The following is a 20,465-nucleotide window of genomic DNA, read 5'->3' on the forward strand; positions in this document are numbered from 1 at the left end:
ACAACCTCTCTGTGTTCACAGGATGAGTCACTCCACCCTGCTCTTTTTCTTCAAAATTGTTTTGGCTATTTCTGGCTCTTTATTTTCTCATACACATTTTACAGTCACCCTGTCAAGTTATACACCAAACTCTTATACCCACTAGAGTTGACAGAATTTTGTTTGGTGTTGCATTATATTTTTAGGTTAATTGGGGGAGAATTTACGACTTTAAAAATGGAATCTTCCTATCCATGAACATGATGTAATTTCACTACCTATTAAATTTCACCTGTCTCCAAGATATACCCAGAATCCAGTAATTCTCACCGCCTCTCCTGCTACCAGCCTGGTCCAGGCCACCGTCACCTCCCCCCTGGTTACCCCGGTAGCCTCCCTGCTGGCCTCTCTGCCTCCACGTCATCTCCTCTACAGCCTGTTCACACAGCAGCCAGGATGATGATTCTTGTTTAGACATAAATCAGGTCGTGGCCCCTGTACCACCTAAAATCGCCTTGTAGCCCCAGTGGTGCCAAATTCCACACTTTGGGAAACAATGGTTTGAATGAATGAATGAGAGGATGCTGACTGTATGTAAGACCCTGGGAATTGAGAAATGATCAAGTAAGGGGTCGGTCTCGGGGAAACCAAAATGGGAAACATGGCACGGAGCCCCGCACCACGGTGAGGGTGAACTTGGGGAGTTCATGATGGAGCCAGAAGCAAAAGCGCGGGCACAGAGGATCGCGCCTGGACCAGGCGGAGGCTGCTTCCAGAGCGCAGTGACTGCGAGGGCGCGTCCGGGGCCTCCCGCGCGCGGCCGCCGCCCAGCCCAGCCCAGCCGGGCCTCGGGGCTCCGCGCGGGGACGCGCTCTGAGGGCGCGCTGCGGACGGCGGCGGCGCGCAGGGCCGCCGTGGCGGGAGAAGCGCTTCCGGTGGCGGCGGAGGCGGTGTTGAGCGGGTCCCGAGAGCGGCGCGGGCGGTGGCCGGGGGGGAGCGGTGAGTCGTGGGCCGCGGACCCGGGTGCTGTGGGTTGGAAACGCGCAGGGAGCCTGGCGGAGGGGCGCGGGCTGGAGCGGGGGCGCGCTCCCGCGGGCCGGCTGCCGGGAGACACCGGGGCTGGGAGGTCAGAAGCCCCCTCGCCATGCCCGGGACTTCCCGGGCCAGGGGTCCCTGCACCTTGGAGACCCCTGTCATCCCGCTGCCTGAGCTCCCCACCTCCAGCAGCCTGACCTCCTCTGAGCTCCCCCTGAGCCCCCGCGGTGGAGTGGGTCTCCCGGCATGGGAGGGGGCTCACCCATCCACGTCCGCACGCGCCCTGCCACGCTGTCCCCGCGGCCGCGTGACGAAACTCGCCGCGGGGAGGACACCCAAGATGGCTGCCGCGGGGACAGGCCACGGCGGGGACTGGCGCGAGCGATTGCTAGGTGGCCCGGTGGCACCGACCCCCACGCCCCTCCAGCTCCTAGCTCCTGGCTTCTCCTCCTGGCGCAGAGGCGGGGCTCGGAGGTCAGAGACCACCTGGCCCCTGCCCTAGAACTCGCAATCTAGTAGGGAAGAGGAAAGCAGGTAATGGGAACAGGAGTGATCCTGCCCGGACCTTGCATTTCCGTGCTGACCGCCTGAGCTTTCCCACTTGTCACGAGTCTCTGACCTTCTCAGAATGACAATAGCCACAATGCCTACTAAGAGTTTGCAGGTGATTCAGGTCCATCTACTTTTACATTCCTCCAGCCCCATGAGGTACTTGGCCTTGCCTTCCTAATCCAGATGGGGAAGGAAACTGGGGCTCAGAGAGGTTGTGTAACCTGCCTAAAGTCACACAGTTGGTCATCTGTAGTCTCAGCTTACATGTTACTTCCTCAGAGATGCTCTCCCTTGGCTGTGTTGTTTGAAATTGCCCCTTCATGCACACATCCTTTGTTAGATTACCCCTGTGATTTTTCCTTGAGAGAATTTGTCACCAGTTGAAATTAACTGTTTATTTGCTTGTTTGATTCTCTGCTTGTGATCAGGGCTTCTGTTTGTCTTGCTCATCTGTCTGTTCCCTGCACCAGGGAGACCCTCACTGAATATTTGTTGAGTGCCTGAATGAAAAAGCTCAGCATGAGTGACTTCACAGCTCGGGCACTTAACCACTCCATGGGCAACTGCCTTCTGAACCCCCATGGCGTTTTGGTTTTACTTTTCTCAAAGTCATAATCTCTCTTCTGCCTCATCTTCTAGATTTTTACTTGCGTGTCTCTAGCTTTTCTCTTCCTATGCCCATCCCCAGTTTGCTGAGCTGATTCCATGTTCCAGGCACTGTAATAGGTGCAAGGTGGGTATACAGGTAAATAAGGAGACTTCGCAGCTCTTGTGGTGCTGAACTTGCCATATAAGAGCTGTAAGCTGAGAGGGAAATCTGTGAGGATGATTGGAGGCTCCACCAGGAGGTTCTGGGACCTCAAGCAGCTCCTTTCTCCCCTCAGGACTGCAGGTGTCTAGTTTGCAAAAAATGATGGTGTTTGGAGAGGAGGATATATCGGTTTCTATCCAGCTCTAACATATGATTGCTTTAAGTATGTATTCAAGGGTTTGCTTGAGCAGGCAAGCATTTAATTTAAGTCCCATGGGCTTTCAGGAAAGGGATATCTGTGGTTGCAGTTGTCAGAGAAGAAGCTGTATAGCAAGGGGTAGATGTAACTCAGGATCAGCAAAATATTTAGAATGCTTTTAATATTCTGTAAAAGTTTTATGAAATCCCATGTGGATGAGTATAGAAAGATGTTGTCAGAGGGAGGGGACCACTTCCCCCTCCTCACTTCCTGCAAAGGAAGCTGAGAAGACAACCAGAGCAGCAGTGACCCTTAGAGCAGATCCATCATACAACTTCTTTGCTCTCTGATGCTTTAGAATGAAATATGGCATCTACATCCTACTAAGCAAGCCGTGGTTAGATGCATTCGGTTGGAGTATAATTGTGAATGGAACCAACCTTTTGTTTGAGGTTAAAGGTAAGAAATCAGCACTAAGTCATTTTTTTAAAAGGCTGACTCTTGCCTAGACAGTGAAAAATTATTGTCAGAATACATATAAAACCTATACTTAATTATACAAAGTTCAAAGTTATTAAGTTTTTAGTTAACTACTATTACTTTGTGAAATATTTTCATACACAGTATATATAATCTGTTACTTGATTCTTTAAAGTAGGTGGGAAAATATTCAACTGAATATGTCCAAAATACTACAGTTCAGGAGTACTTTATTATTTTTACAGGCTGATACCACCATCTCAAATAAAAACTAATAGAATTTTTTTTTAAAAAAATGGATAAGAGCTTCACTCATCATAAGAAATCGATTAAGAAACCCAAAGTTGATCTTGAGGTTCACCAGAATATGAACAATGATTGTATTGTTACCTGGGTGTTTTAAAGTTCATAGAAGAATGGGATCTGCCTTGTGGATGGGGAGGTGGAGGCAGGGAGTATGGTGGCAGGGAGACAGACAGAAGGCAGTCATTCCCCATGGCTTCCTGATTCTACACAGGCCCCATGTCTCCATGCGGACCTGTCCCTGGAATAGAGGAGGGTATGCAACAGAAAGCCATTGCTGAGTGGAAATGCCCTTTTGAAAGAATCTGCTCCTTAGCACAGGATTCAGCTTTCTGATCTATAATTTGATCTCTTGTGTGGCCATGCCCATAAGAAAGGAATGCTGCATGTGGATGACCAGCACAAAGCCAAATTAGGAAATGTGCTCCTTCAGTGGACGTGATTGCCCTTGCCAGACACATCACTTCTGGCCCCGCAAGGGTCAGAAGTGGGGTATAAAGTCAGGCCGAACTGCCTTCTTGGGCGTGGCACTTGATTTCTCTGAGTAACTCTGCAAAATAAGGGGAGATTTCTTAGAGAGCTGAAGTGAGAATTTAGCAGTCTAGTGACGCATGGAACACCCTGTGTCTGGCACACAGTGGACGCTCAGCCATGTCCCCCTACGGTGACTTTGATAGGGTATATCACACCTCTCTGGCCCTAACTAAATAAACCAAGAGCAACCAGACTCTTTTTCAACTCTTTCAAATGCAGTAAACAACTGCATTATGTTAGTTAAAACATAACTAACAATAAGTTTCCAGTTTAATAATTTAATTATCGTTGTTAATCTTTAGCCAGGGTTAAAGGTCTTTCTTACCAAGTCCCTGAGAAAGCACATTCCCTGCTAGTTTGTCTTCTGTGAAGTTTTGGAAAATTCTTCTTTTTTTCCAGTAGCTAAGCATTTTCTTGGCATGTAGCTAAAAGTTTGAAATAAAGCTTATCTCAGAGAAAAGTCATTTTTCTTAGGCATCGTCTTCAGGAAGCTCAGGAAGCCAAGTGCCATTCCATTCCCCACCCTCCCCCCACCACCAACCCCACCAGTACTACCAGCCACTATGTTTCTGGGCAGGACTTGAGCCAATGAGGGCAGGAGATTCCTTGCGTGGAGAATGACATGTTAGTAATGACCCTACCTTTGTTTAGCCCTTTACACTTAATAAAGGTCAATAAAACCCTCTTGCATACCTCAGTTTCCTGATTCTTCCCACTGTGTCAGCCAACTCTCATCTCCATCTTACAGACGAGAAAACTGAGGCTGAGAGCGGTGAGTTGACTTACCCAGTGACATGCTTAGAAAGGAAGAGACAGAGTCAGGACTCTAATCCACATTGCAGTGGTTCAAGTCCAGTTCTCATTCCGTAGGTTGTCAGTGTAGGTACTCAGCGGACCAGGCTACAGGGCAGGGAGCCTTCCTCGACAGGACCCAGCCAGCAACCGGCCTGAGTGGCCATGGGGTCATCTAAATATTTATATTGCCCCTGAAAGAGGGTAAGAATCTTTCCTTAGCTGGTAGGGCATTTGGTTATTTATTTATAAGTTTTATATTCTTTCCCACATAGTGTTTCCCAAACTTAGCTAATCATAGGATACCCCTGGTGTATTTTTTTTTTTTTTTTTTAATTTAGTTGTGCCGGGTCTTAGTTGCTGCATGTGGGCTTCTTAGTTGGGGCATGTGAACTCTTAGTTGCAGCATGCATGTGGGATCTAGTTCCCTGGCCAGGGATCGAACTCCGGCCCCCTGCATTGGGAGCGCAGGGTCTTAGCCACTGCGCCACCAGGGAAGTCCCCCCCCCCCCCCCGGTGTATTTCTTAAAGATCGCCTTCCTAGGCTCCACTCCCCGCTTTACTGAATCAGGATTTCCAGGAAGCTGCTTTCCAGGTCAGAACCACCTCCCCAGGGAGCAGGGATTCTGGAGCCAGGTAATAAAACGTCACACTCCGGCAGCACCGCTTCCTTGAGCAAGCTCGTTAACCACCCTTGTAACCAAACCGTTATGAGGGTTACATGGGGTAATATAAGGCAGACTCTTATGATAAGTGGTTATTAAACGTTAGTGTTATTATTAAGCAGCATCCTAATTTTGCTGATAAAGATGCAGAAACTTGGGGCAGTGGGATAATGTGTACAAGGTCACAGAGTCGTCGGTGGAGCTGGCATTTGAACTCAGGTCTGTTGCCTCCACAAGCATAAGCCCCTAACCACTACACACCCCTTCCCTCATCACCTCCATCGGAGGATTCCAGGTTACAGGGCAGTTAGGGAGGTGCGGCTTGGAGCCAGAAATTCAAGTTCCACTAACCAACTGGTTCAGTAAACTTACTTGGAAATGAAACTGATCACCGTTGTCTAATTGGAACAGACTGTTTACCAGCCATGAAGGCTTTTTTATATGTGGTGGGAAGTGGTCCTGGGCCTCTGAGTCAGGGGGTGGTCCTCGCCCTTGCATAGCTGTGCACTGACTGTGTAACATCTAACCTAAAAGGGAGACAGTATTGCCCTCCCAGAATTGGTGATGAAGGTTGTGATATAACTTAAATAATGACTTGAAAAAAGATGGAGTTACGTACCATTTCCAGTAGGCCTATAATGTGTAATACAGTATTATGACTAGAGAATCTTGGTCATGGCACTCATTTTGGCTTTAAAAGCTTATAAATTCTGTGACTGAGTTATCGTGGATGTTAAAGCAGGTTTACTTCATTGAAATAATGGATATTTTTGAAACGTGTGTACAGATTTGGATATGAGAATCATTCATATCACAGTCTTCAATAAGGTTTACCCAGGTTAGTAATCTGATAACTCAGTTGAAGACTGCATGGACAGAGATGGGTGAGGTCCATCCATAATAAGCTGTATATGAGAAGGGTGTCTATAAGCACGTTTGGGGAAATTTAGGCTCTATTCGTTAGAATGTGTTTGCTTTTCAGTTTATTTACTGCATGTTGGGTCTTTCCAAATCCAGGGCCAAGCCAGCGCTGGGTATAGGAGAGGCCTTCAGTGTGTATTGAATGCATATATTAATTTTGTTTATGAATGAATGAATAAAGAAAACTTGGAGAAATTCATTTTGATGAGTTTTGATGAGGCTTCATGATACTATATTTACCCAAAACCTTAGCCAAGAGATTGAATTTTAACAGGATTTTTTTCCCCTCTAAGAGGTTATTTCTATCCCCTTTGAGGGGTTAATTAATGTATTAACGTATATAATATGTAAAATAATATCTTTAGGAATGACTCATTTAAATGCAATCTAATGCTATAATTATTAATGGCCCCAGATAGCTGTCATTCTTAGTTTATTGATTCTGTCTTTAGGTAACAAAGCCTTGACTTTATTTCTTAGCATAAGTGATGTCCATCACTACAGAAATTTTTTTCGAATCCCACTTTTTTTCTCATACAAAAAAATATTTTCATACCTTTAAAACCCAAATTTTTCTTTGAAATCATTCATTTAAAAAAAAGATTCTTAAGTCAGAATTAACATCTCAGTTGGTCAAGTGTCAAAAAGCAACATTATAACTATTTAAATATACAGAGACCTCCTTTCACAGGTCGGTTCCTGTTAACGCCTCTGTTCCAGAATCTTCCAGCCTGTTTGCTTCTCTACACCCCCTATTTCATCATTTCTTCAGGTCATGGAAACTGAGTTCGCTGAACATCAGAAATCTACTCATATGATTATGTGTAAACCATAACATTGCACAGTTGACCATCTGCAGCTAGCTGGTCACTGGTTAGTAAATTTCTCCTTGGGAAGCTCTTCACTCAATCTATGTGTAGCTGTGATATTTCTACCTTTCCTGTCTCTCCTTCTATAGCCTCTCTAAATTTCTGAAGATATTTCCGCCCTTCTGCATAACTGTCAAAGCCTCAGATAGACGTGGCAGAGGGAAGATCCTCCCACTGATGTCTTCTAAGTCCGTCCATGGCATCTTTCACTTGCATGGCTTGTTGTAAAGCTGATAAACTTGCACATCCTTGAGCACACTGTTTGGTGTCCCGTGCTGTCTGTCCCTTGGAGGTGTGGCATTTTCCCTTATCCCTGCCACCCCTGAAATTGGATGATATATACATATATGTTTGTATATATACATATATATATACCTTGTTCTCTGAAGCTTTCTTTTGAGCCGTTGTGGCTTCGCAATCATCTGCATGGTCCCCAGTATCATCACGAGGGCTGTGCAGCAGAATGACTTACCCAGTCTACTTTGCAGAAGTTCTTAGCTGAAAAGCACTTGTTCTAAACCGTCACCATACATTGTCATGAAATACTGTCAGAACTGCGTGGTCAGTGGTGCTTAAGAACTCTCTGGAAAGGTATCTGATCTTTGACCAATGCCAACCTTGGTGAGGAGACAGAGAGGAAAGTCCAGGAACCACAAGTTCAGGGATGGCTGTGCTCTTCATGCATAAACCAGACAGTGGGGAAACCAAATCCGTTTCTTCCCCTACCACCCCTGGGACTTCACTTCCTTCCCACGAAGGTGCCCGCGGTGGCCCCAGCCGCACGGCCTGGCCCACTGGTCGGTACCGAGCGTGTGGGGTGGATGACCCCAAAGTGCAGACCCCGGCAGCCGGTGGGCGCCCTGGATGCTGCAGGTCGCCGACCAAGTGACCAGCCCACCAAGCCCTGGCAATGAGGCAGGTAGGAAGGCGATGTGCCCCAGGGACCCCCGCGTAGAGGCCAAGGCCATGGGGGTGCCTTGGCCCCGGAGGCCGCTACTGGATCAGGAGCCCCAGCCGTGTCCCCCTGCCTCTTGGCCGGATGTGCAGAGCTGCTCCCGGGTCCACAACTGGAGGGAGACCAGTGTCCAGGGCAGCAGCGCCTGGATGCACTGGTTTTTTAGTGCAAAATAAGAAATAATTGTTTTGAAAACTGGACCCCTAGTTATAGAAACTGGTTATTTATTTAGAGTGGGGAAGAAAGTGAAAACTGTTCCTGGGCTTGAAGGTTGGTGTGCGAAAATGCTTGTCTAATTGGAACATGGGAGTCCTAGTCAATAATTAAAATTTTATCTGGTTTGAGATCAGCTGTCTTTGTAAGAATGTTCATATGGCATTCCTGATTAGCCTTATGGTTTTGAAATCGGTGGGGGCAGGACAGGCTCTCAAGTCTAGTTGGTATTTCTTACGCCAGTAAAGAGTTCTACTAAAATCCTTTTTAAAAATTTTTATTTATTTATTTTTATTGAAGTATAGTTGATTTACAATGTTATGTTAGTTTCAGGTGTACAGCAAAGTGATTCAGATATATATATATATATATATATATATGTTCTTTTTCAGATTCTTTTCCCATATAGGTTATTACAAAATTCCAAATATAGTTCCCTGTGCTATACACACAGGGAACTATAGGTGTAGGTCCTTGTTGTTTATTTTATATATAGTAGTGTATATATGTTACTCCCAAATTCCTAACTTATCCCTCCCCCGCCCCCCCCTTTCCCCTTTGGTAACCGTAAGTTTGTTTTCTAAATGAACTTATTTACAAAATAAAATCCTTTTAAGTAGGAAAAAAGAGTGCTGAATTAGTAGCCTATTGCTATTTAGCATATTACCACAAATGTACCTTAAAACAAAACAACTATGTGTTAGCTTACTGTTCTGAAGTCAGAAGCCGACAGTGGTTCTGTATTGCTTCTGGAGGCTCCGAGGGAGAATCTGTTTCCCTGCTGTTTCCAGCTTCCAGAGGCTGTGCACCTGCCTTGACTCGTGGCCCTGCATCACTCCAAGATCTGCTTGTCCCTTGTCACATCTACTTCTCTGACTCAGCCTCTCCTGCCTGCCTCTTTCTCTTATAAGGACCCTTGTGATTATCAGGCCCCCCTAGATAATCCAAGGTGGTTTCCTAGTCTCAAGAGCCTTAACTTAATCATACCAGCAACCCCCTTTGCCGCGTAAGGTGATCTATTCAGAGTCTGTGGCGGTTGGGAGGTAGACATCTTTGGGCGGGCACTATTCTGCCTACCCCAAGTCTATACGAAGTGGATCAGTATGAGCGTTCAGTGTTGGGGTGTTGGTGGGCTTGGCCTGTAGTCTGATGATAAGCCTGCTTCCTCCCTTGCCAGGGAGATAAGGGGGTAGCTGTGAGTGACATCTCAGAATCTTACTTTCCTCTTCTGTGAAATGTGCACAATATGCGTAAAGCACAGCGTTGTGAAAACTGACATAGACTATTCTGCCACTGGCACATAGTAGGGGCTTGCACTCTTAGGCAAGCATCCAGCCCAGTTCCTTGTATGTAATAGAAACTACAAAAATGTGGGGTTTCCTTTCCCCATCTGTCTCCTTTTTCTTTGCCTTTTTAAGAAGCGACTTTGGGGCTTCCCTGGTGGCGCAGTGGTTGAGAATCTGCCTGCCAATGCAGGGGACACGGGTTCGAGCCCTGGTCTGGGAGGATCCCACATGCCGCGGAGCAACTAGGCCCGTGAGCCACAATTACTGAGCCTGCGCATCTGGAGTCTGTGCTCCGCAGCGGGAGAGGCCACGATGGTGAGAGGCCCGCGCACCACGATGAAGAGTGGTCCCCACTTGCCGCAACTAGAGAAAGCCCTCGCACAGAAACGAAGACTCAATACAGTCATAAATAAATAAATAAATAAATAAATAAAAGAAAGTGAATTTAAAAAAAAAAAAAATGGTTAAATCCACAAAAACTAAGTATAACATCCAGGATAGAATCCAACTAAATGCATTTCATACAACTCAAGCGTAACCAAGTGAAGTTTTAAAAAAAAGAAGCGACTTTGTACACACTACTCTATATAAAATAGATAAATAACAAGGTCCTACTGTATAGCACAGGGAAGTGTATTCAATATCTTATAATAACCTATAATGGAAAAGAATCTGAAAAAGAATACAGACACACATACACACACACACACACATACACACATACATACATACGTAGGTATGTATATATATATCTGAATCACTTTGCTTTACACCAGAAACTAACACAACATTGTAAATCAACTGTACTTCAATTAAAAACAAAAAAGAGACTTTGTGAGGCCTCCACAGCATTCTTCTCACGTATACTATGGAGGCACCAAAGGGTTAGCGTAGCACAGAGCTTTGTGGTGTGAGTAGAGCTGTTTTTATTTAAAGGAAAGAAGGAGGGCTTCAAAGATACCAATTCTGTGCAGACATTAATTGCTGTACTTTGGCGGCGGGGAGGGGAATAGCTAACAGAGAGTAATAGAGTAGAAAGAGTGAACTTTCTGACTAGTGCTCAGGAGTCCAGTCTGGCTTTGCATCCTCACCCACTGCCTTCTGCCACCAGCACCAGGGGCACACCCTGGACAAGTTATTTCCCCCCTCTGTGCCTCTGTTTCCTATATGATGAGAACATTGGGTGGATTATTTTTAAGATCCTCTCCAGCTCTTATGCAGTAGAACATTTTTATCTTATGAAGCACCATGTTGTAAAACCAGATCATGTTTTCAACAGCTTGACCTAAAGTTTGCCCTATATTTAACAAATTGGAGATGGTTTGTTATTAAGAACTAGAATTCTGTGAAAGCTACATTTTAATTTTTTGTTCGTGCTATTGTTATATATATTAAGTGTGAAGGGGAAATAGTGAGAATTATACTTTAAAAGGAAGATAGATTGCTTGGTACTCAATTTTATGAGAAAAAATCAGTATCAGATATCCACTGGGAAGCATTGCAGGTTGCTCAGGCCTGGGGGAAGGCATAGGCAGCACAGAGAATGATGCAGGGAAGGAAACAGCTCCCAGCTTCATGTAGAGTCACAGCCTGGTGCCCAGAGAGCTGGAGCTCCAGACCCAGAGCACCTGCAGAATCACATGCCCAGCCTTATGTTAGACCTCCTAGGTCTGAATCTCTAGAAGGGGGATAGTATTTGTCTTTTTCAGAAGCTCTCCAGGTGATTTCAATGCATTCTGTTGGTTAGGAATCACCAGTCTGTGCCGGTGACTTTGCAGGAATAAACAGTGCCCCAGAGAGAGAGCGTTTAATATGCTGTGCTTTCACTCCCTACTTGCCATCACCATTGCTAAGAATTTTTAGAATTTGCCAAGATAACCATCTTTGCAGTGTTCCCATTCCCTAGATGGCCCTTCAGGAGTTGTATCCCCCTCTTCACTAGCCCAAGATGGGAGTAACCAACTACCAAGGTGTTCTTCCTTTTGGCCGATGGGACTACCAATAGAATCACTTCACCTGTCCTCCAGGACACCGCACTCTGCTGAGTTCCTACCCACTGGTCACTCTTTCTCAGCCTCCTTTGCTATAACTTAGTCTTTCCTGACCTCTTAACATTGGAGGTCTTGGATCTCTTCTCTGTTTACGTTCACATGCCTGTTGCTCTCCCATTGCATGAGTTTCAGTCGTCTCTGCTCACAGATGAAGATCTGCAGACGAAATCTCTCCTCTGAACTCTGGACTCTTGTATGCAACTGCCTCCTGGACATCTCCACTTGGAAGTCCCCTAGGCATCACAAACTCCATCCATCCAAACCTGAACTTGCTGTTTGATCCCTGACACTGGCTCCTCCTCCAGTCAAACATCTTAGGAGTCATGCCTTTTCTTTCTCTCACACCCCACATCCAAGATTACAGGAAAGCCCCACTGCATTCTCCACACAGCAGCCAGAGAGATCCTTTTCAGTTGTAAGTCAGATCATTTTAGTCCTCTGATTGGAACCCACCAATGACTCCCATTTCCCTTAGGGTAAAATGCAAAGGCCTCATGGTGGCCACGAGGGGCCAAACAGTGTGATTCCAACTAAACCCCTCCCCATACCTCTCTGACCCCTCATCTCCTGTCTCCCTCCCTCTTCCTCTCTCCACCCCAGTTGCATTCCTTCTTGCTGTTCTTTGAAGACACCTGCTTCGGGGCCTTTGCAATGTCTGTTCCTTCTCCCTGGAATGCTGTTCCCCTGGATACGCACATGATTCAGTTCCTCACTTCTTTTTGATCTTGCTCCATTGTTATTTTCTCAATGAGGCCTACCCCGACTGCCCTGTTTAAAAATACAGTCTGTCCTCATGATGCTTCCCATTGTGATTTTTCCCCAAACCATTTATTACCTTCTAACATAGTGGATACTTGGCTTACCTTGTTTATTGTCTGTCTACTCTTCCATTGCCAACACCCAACATCAGCTCCACCAAGGCAGGAATTTTTGTCTTTTGTTCACTGATTTAGCCCAAGAATCTGTCACGTGGTGGGTACCCAGTCAGTGAACACTAAAGGTAGGAGCACTTTCTAGACCTTAAAGAAAAAACAAAGCTAAAAGTTTTGTCCTGGTCAGAATTTCATCTGTTCTGTATTTAATCTGTGATCTACTAGAGGGTAGGAATTATACCTTCTAGTGGTCCATTCAAAAACAGAAGTGAATTAGACCAGATTATCTGTCTTTTCTAGTTACGTGATTATATGTAGCATTTATTTGGTGACGTTTAAGTATAGAAACAAATTGTGATCTATACACCTAAGTGTAAATTCAAATTATGACCCTTGGACGAGGCCAGTGTCCTCATATTGGGGAAAATACAGAAATTGGGGGTAAGCATTTAGGAACTTTCATAACAATATGATAGAGTTCTAGTATATCTGCTGAACCTAATAATAAAAAATGGGGGCTTTTATATGTGTCCCACTTTTTTATTTCATTTTTTCAAAATTTATTTTTAATATAGTTTACAAAAGTATTGGTTCATGATGGGACTGGAAATTAGAACAACCAAAGCAGGTCCTTCACCGCACATAGACCTGGAAACTACAGAGTTTCCTTGGAAACTTCAGAGTTAAGAAAGACATGGAAGGGACTTACCTGGTGGCGCAGTGGTTAAGAATCCTCCTGCCAATGCAGGGGACACAAGTTCAAGCCCTGGTCCGGGAAGATTCCACATGCTGTGGAGCAACTAAGCCCGTGCGCCACAACTACTGAGCCTGTGCTCTAGAGCCCGCAAGGCACAACTGCTGAGCCTGCCTGCCACAACTGCTGAAGCCCATGCACGGAGAACCCGTGCTCCGCAACAAAGAGAAGCCACCGCAATGAGAAGCCCACGCACCACAAGGAAGAGTAGCCCCCGCTCGCCACAACTAGAGAAAGCCTGCGTGCAGCAACGAAAACCCAACACAGCCAAAAAAAATAATAATAATAAATTAATTTTTTTAAAAAAGAAAAAAAGACATGGAATGTTGTGTCCAGAAACTCCCTAATCTGAAACTCTGCACCTGGGCTGGAAATCCGGGCTCCTTTTCTGTGTCAAAAGTGGGATGATTCACTCTTCCTAGTATGATTTCAAACAGCAAAATTTCTGACAGTCTGTGATTGTGGAGAACAAGGTTTCTCAATGAGATAAGAAAGCAGTGGTCACCCAAAGAAGGGGGTTGTTATGACACCTTTTAGCTTCAGTGTGACCTTGGGAGAAATATGGTTTCCTGTCAGCTTTGCAGCTGACTCTATCTGTGTTTGTCATCCCAGCCTGCTTTATGAATAATGGGGCTGATTTTTACTTTCTTACTCTCACTGACCAGCTGTTTTACATATACTAGATTCCTCACATCTCTGGGCCTAACATGCTTGATTTTGATCCAGTGGGCCGTGAAATGTGTTAATTTGAGATTCTGATAAAGTTCAAATGACAGGCATCTGCACCTGACATCTTAACACACCTATGATCTAGTGAAGCACTGAAAAATAACTTAATGAAAAATACCTGGAAAAGAAAGCCACTATAAGAACCAATATTAGAAATATAGAAAGAGGAAAGAGGTATGAGAAAGCAATGGTTTGAAGCCTTAATAGTGACAAGATCCTTTGACCTGCTAATATCACATAGAGAGATCTAGTTTAAGGAAGTCACCAGTTGTGAGGAAAAAAATTAATAGACAAGGATACAGCATTATTTTTCATGGTGAAAAACTGAAAATAACATAAAGGTTGAAGGTGTTGCTAAATACCTGAAATGAATATTTAGTGCCATAGGGATTGCTCATGAAATAAGTACAGCAGGAAACAATCAGGATATTAAAATATAGAGTATGATATCAACTTTATTTTTTTAGTTAGAGGGTAATATGTATAGAAAATGTCTGCAAGGAAATATATCAAAACATCAACAATGGTTATTTCAGCATGACTAAATTATAGCAGATTTTGTTTCTTTATTCTTTATTTTCTACAATAAGCTTATATTATTCAAAATACTACAATAAGCATGTATTACAGCAATACAAAGCAGCTCTAAAAATAAGCATATATTACTCAGGGAAAGAAACTAGTTACTTTAGAAAAAAGTAATGGTTCTTAGCCAGAAAATAAGTATTTTATGAGGAAAATTATATGCTCTTATGTTATTACTATTTTTGGGGTTGTCAAAATGTGTTTTTCCCACTATGACTCTGTTATATTGAGGAGAATAATTTTTCATTTTTGATTGGTGGTTTATACACTGAATAAGGCTGAATGAATCTGAATCTTTTTTTAATTGTAGAATTTTTAGCATGTAAGCCTTTTTGCATAATTAGTCACTTCTAGTTGTAGGAAAAACAAATTTAGTAAACCAGAATGCCGCAGTAGTTTGACGTTGGTTCTTTCATCCAGAAAAAGTGTTTCAGACTTCAGACCCTATTATTGTTGATGTTATTTTTAACTTTTTATATTTTTATTTTTTTCTGAAGAATAGATTTCCAAAGTAAAGGATGATGAAATACTATGTCCTTATAAAAAGAACTATGTGGGAAATTATTGAAATTTGGTTAAGATAAATTGAGATTTACAGACAAATTTAGCTTTGGATTTAAATAGCCTTTCTGCCATTTATAACAAAATTATTTTCATAAATAAGAATGTACATAACTCTTTATTTGAAGATTAGTGTGACTACAAAGTTTCTAAATGTGTAGTGACTTTGTAAGTCTTAACTAGGCCTGTCCTTTTGACCCTCTACAGTCCAAGACAATGTCTGGAGAACTTCCACCAAACATTAACATCAAGGAACCTCGATGGGATCAAAGCACTTTCACTGGACGAGCCAATCATTTCTTCACTGTAACTGATCCCAGGAATATTCTGTTAACCAACGAACAACTAGAGGATGCAAGGAAAGTAGTGCATGATTACAGGTAACATTAACAAGTATGCTTTGGGGCTTAATATATTAATAGATCATCATGTTAGCCTATTGTCTTTAAACCTTCCCTTAGTGATTTTTCAACATTTTTTTTTTGCAATTGAATCCTTTTTATTAAAAAAAAAAAAAAATGTAAGAAATAGGAAGACGTGTTTCATTCCCCATTGTTGACCCTTAACACAGATATCCAGGGTTCATAGTAACCTGAAAATAAGCCAGCCATCCCTCCAACTCATAGGTGCCAATCCGTGAGGTCCCCTTTCTAGAGCCCTGTCTTCTGCTCGCCAATACAACCACACCTGCATCCACAACTTTCTGTCTCCAGATGGAGACTGCATCTTACAAAAAGCAAGTCATCAAGAATTAGGGTAGGTTGTTCGCTTCTTCTCAGATTAAGCCCCAGTGAATAAACCCCACATATAGTAGCTCAGATGGGAAGGATGCTGGTGGCACAGTTTGTAGGTTTGGGATGGACTCCGTCAGTTCAAAGAGCCAGGCATGAGGTGAGAGAAGAGACATGCTCTAAGGCAATGGTCACAACTTTCTTTTTTTTTTTTAATTTATTTAATCTTTTAATACAATTTTTAAAGGTTACACTCCGTTTACAGTTACTACAAAATATTGGCTATGTTCCCCGTGTTGTACAGTACATCCTTGAGCCTATCTTACATCCAGTAGTTTGTACCTCCCACTCCCCCACCCCTATGTTGCCCCGCCACACTAGTAACCGCTAGTTTGTTCTCTATATCTGTGAGCCTACGTCTTTTTTGTTACATTTACTAGTTTGTTGTATATGTATGTATATGTTCCACATATAAGTGATATCATACAGTATTTGTCTTTCTTATTTCACTTAGCATAATGCCCTCCAAGTCCATCCATGTTGCTGCAAATGGCAGAATTTCATTCTTTTTTATGGCTGAGTACTATTCCAGTGTGTGTGTGTGTGTGTGTGTGTGTGTGTGTGTGTGTGTATGCCACATCTTCTTTAGCCATTCATCTGTTGATGGACATGCAGCTTTCTTGATAAAAGACCGTATAAGAAATATTTCAGCCTTCGTGGACCACAGAGGATTTCCGTCTTATTCTGCATGTTCTGCCTATTCTTCTTAGTGTCTTGGGGGTTTGTTTGCTTGTTTGTTTGTTTTCTAGGGCTTTTTGTTTGGTTGGTTGTTTTATAATCCTTTAAAAGATGTAAAAATCACTCTTAGCTAGCCAGCCATACAGACCACAGACAGTAGTTTGCTGACTCCTGCTCTCAGGGAAAGTCAGCCAGAAGCTGAGAATTGGATTAGTGGGAGCTATGAGCCTAAACATGCCAAAAATAATCCATGCAAGGTACGTATTTGACTGTCGCATGGGTAGTCAGTGAGGCCACCAAGGGCGGTCTCTAAAGTTTGTTACCAAACACTGAGTCTGGCCAGGTCTTAGCATGCACAGCCGTGCAGAAAGAGGGCTCCCTGAGCAGCAGAACGTCATGGAGCTCTATGAGCAAGTCCTGAGGAACGAGGCAGAGGAAGACAGCAGAAGCACATTTCAGAATTCCATCAAGTAAATGTTCCATGATTCTGGAACAAAAGCCATAAAAAGAGGAAAGGTAGAGATGTAAAGACAGCTAGAGGACTTGAAAAGAAGCCATAAAAGAGATTGCAAAGTCCCTAAACTTGTAAGAGCAAAATTAAAATCTTCACTGGAGGCAGTGGTGGAGAAGTAATGACATCAATGGTACCGAGAAAAAGTGGAAACAGAGATGCTGGGGATAAACCTGAGTCACTCTCCAAGGATGAAGATCTGAGGTCGGCACACTTTTTCTGCAAAGGGCCAGATGGTAAACATTTTCAGCTGTGTAGGCCCTACAGTCTCATTCTGTGTTGTTTTGCTTGTTCACCACCCTTTAAAAATGGAAAAACCATTCTTAGCGCAACAGCCATTCAGAAATAGGCATGGGCTGTAGTTTGTCAACTCCTGATATAGATGAAAAGGTGAGAGCGTGAAAAGGATTATATTTCAGGGGACTAGAGGATGGAGAGTGAAGATATAATTTATTGATGCTTCTCAAGGGGAAACTAGAAAAATGTGAAAGAGGTCGTAGTAAGTAGATAAAAGAATTTTCCTGTAGTGAGGACAAACAGCCACAAATTAGGCTCACCCTGTTTCAGGCAAAGAGACCCACATATGGAGTTTTTTTTCTTTTTTCTACAAAGCAACTTTTTAAAATTTCATAAGCATTCGAACAGGGAAAAAAGTCATTAAAAAAGAACAAATGACAGAGAAGTCTCAATCTTCTTATCTATGCACTGAGCGCCAGAGGACAGTAAAGGAATGTGTGCCGAGTTTCCAGGAGAAAGCATGAAACCCAGGAATTTTATACCAGAGTGACTCTGTTTACAGAGGCAACAGAAAAATATATAACAACATCAAAAATAAACTCCTCATAAATCCTTCTTGAGAGGTCAGGAGATGAAGCAAAATTGAGTTCAAAAATAAGAAATCCATAGTATGTTGTGATTCCTCAAACAATTCAAAATGGAATTACCATATGATCCAGCCATTCTATTTCTGAGTATATACCCAAAAGAATTGGAAGCAGGGTCTTGAACAGATATTTGCACACTCGTGTTCATAGTGGCATTACTCATAATAGCCAAAGGTGGAAGCAACCCACGTGTCCATGGATGGATGAGTGGAAAAGTAAAACGTGGTATATTCACGCAATAGAATACTATTCAGCCTTAAAAATGAAGGAAATCCTAACACGTGCTACAACATGGATTAACCTTGAAGACATTATGCTAAGTGAAATAAGCCAGTCACAAGAGGACAAATTATTGTACAATACTACTTATATAATGTGCCTGGAGTAGCCAAATTCATAGAGGCGGAAAATAGAATGGTGGTTGCCAGGGCCTAGGGGGCCGGGGAATCAGGAGTTATTGTTTAATGAATACAGTCTCAGTTGGGGATGATGAAGACATTCTGGAGATAGATGGATGGTGGCAATAGTTGGACGGTTACATGAATATGCTTAGTACCACAAAACTGTACAGTTAAAAATGGTTGAGATGGTAAACTTTATGTTATATATTGTATTACAGTAAAAAAAAAAAAAAGTAAGAAAGCTGTAATATAAATAGACTAGTGACGAATGTCGAAACTGTTAAAATAGAAATAGTTGTTGCATTTCTAGTTATAAAGCATTGTATAGGCAAAAAGAAATTTTAAGTGTCTTGTAAAAAATAGTAATAGCTATCTGAATCTAAAGCCCTAGATTGTAGTATCAAAAAAAAAGTTTTTTAATAAAAAAAAAAACAGGAAGAGGAGGAATTAAAAGTATACCAAATATTTATCTTAAATAGGAGGTGGGATCAAAAGTATATATGGTTTGGCTCTTTACTACGTTAGAGAAACGTAGAATGGTTTTGAGAATCTTAATGGTAACCACTAGTCAAGTTAAATCTTAGTATATATCTTCTAAAACCCCAAAGGCATAAAAACAAAGACAGTGTAATAAGTGTAGCTAAAGGTAAAACCAAAAAACTGTCATAGAAGCTTTTAAAATAACGTAAAACAAGATGGAGGAGGCCAGACAGCTTAGTAATAACAGTATGTGTAAAAGGGATTAAAACCCTCTATTAAAATCAGAGACTTTAAAATTGTGTAAAAACACTTTAAAAGCTCAACAGTGACATGGCATCCCAATTAGAATGCATGAGGGTTGCTAGCTACATGACTAATCTCTGTATGAGGTCACTGTGCATGGAAAAATACAATGCCTTCCTCCAAGAATCGCTGAGCACCTCACCTTTTCTCTTCACCTTTTAAGGAATATAAAACCCTTAAAGTCTGTGTCGTAAATTGCTTCACTGGGGATTAGGGGTAATGCCGCTTTTATCATGTCTGCTTTTATATTCATTATATATCTATATCTATATATCTATATCTATATCTATGTCTTTATCTATATATTCATCAGTAAAACCAATTGGTGAATTAATGGATAAGAAATACCCCAGAGTTCTCCCCCTACCCACTAAGAGACAAATTAGCTGTGCACTCTCAGAGGAGAATAGCTCAAAGGGTTAGTTGGAGTCAAGGAAGTATCATGTACAGTGTACCTTCAAGGAATATGAATACCAATAATCTATAGTCCTCGTGAGATACCAACGTGCTATTTTAGTATGAATCCAAAGGGAGGTAATAAAAATGGCTAACATTACAAAGCAGGACGAAGGTAACTGCAAATAAAAAGGAAGCTGTATGAAAATCAGACAAAATTCAGGGTGAATAGATCAGAAAAATTTGCTATTTATAAAATGACCATGTTCAGTATTCATGAACTAGTTAATGTTACATCAAAATATACAAAGAAAAGACTGTTAGAAATACAGACAGAACTTAATTAATCACGTCAGAATTGTTCAGTACTTTCCTTTAACTGTACAAAAAGAAAAACCAAAAGTAAAATTACAAAGTAGAAATAATATGAAAACTTAAAGGATTGTGCCAAAATTGTACTCTGAGTGGAAGTTTATAGTTTTACATGTCTCTCTGATTAAATGTTAAAGGCTTACAACAAATGAACTGAGACTTCAGCTTAAGAAATTAAAGAACAGCACAAAATAATAAAAAGAAAATAGCAATAGCACATGCTGTGTAATGATACTGCCTGAATCACTTCATGTGCATTCGTTTAAGCCTCAACAGCCCTTGAAGGTAGGAGCTCTCGTTATGCCCATTTTTCAGATGAAAGAACTAAGGCAGAAAAGTCAATGTCCTGCCACTGTTAAGTGGCAGAGCCAGCATAGAAACTCAGACAGTCTGACTCCAGAGTTCATGCTGTTAACCACTATATAGACTGTTTTTCAAAGAAAACAGAGAGAAGGTCATTTTTTTAAGGTCAGAAATTAACAGAATTGAAAAATACATGAAAAACTGGTTCTCTGATAAGCCCAGAGAAAGATAAGCCTCTGGCACGTCTAAGCAATATAAAA

At 42.4% G+C, this 20,465-nt stretch overlaps 1 protein-coding gene and 1 pseudogene across 3 annotated transcripts in view; one reads left to right on the forward strand and one right to left on the reverse strand.

Moving 5' to 3' along the window:
- Nucleotides 1-874: 874 nt before the first annotated feature.
- SFXN1 (sideroflexin 1) overlaps nucleotides 875-20,465 on the forward strand; it is a 44,842-nt gene continuing 25,251 nt past the window's right edge. For 2 of the 3 annotated variants that reach the window (XM_059917697.1, XM_059917698.1), the window contains exons 1-2: nucleotides 875-978; nucleotides 15,294-15,466. In XM_059917697.1, coding sequence (XP_059773680.1) covers nucleotides 15,303-15,466 — 164 coding nt within the window. In that variant the 5' untranslated portion in view covers nucleotides 875-978; nucleotides 15,294-15,302. The remainder of the gene's footprint in view (nucleotides 979-15,293; nucleotides 15,467-20,465) is intronic. The other variant, XM_059917699.1, reaches the window with a different exon arrangement.
- Nucleotides 6,985-8,048, reverse strand: LOC132363420 (nuclear transcription factor Y subunit beta-like; annotated as a pseudogene).

The sequence above is a fragment of the Balaenoptera ricei genome, chromosome 3 (assembly GCF_028023285.1).
Source record: "Balaenoptera ricei isolate mBalRic1 chromosome 3, mBalRic1.hap2, whole genome shotgun sequence".
NCBI classification, from domain to species: Eukaryota; Metazoa; Chordata; class Mammalia; order Artiodactyla; family Balaenopteridae; genus Balaenoptera; species Balaenoptera ricei.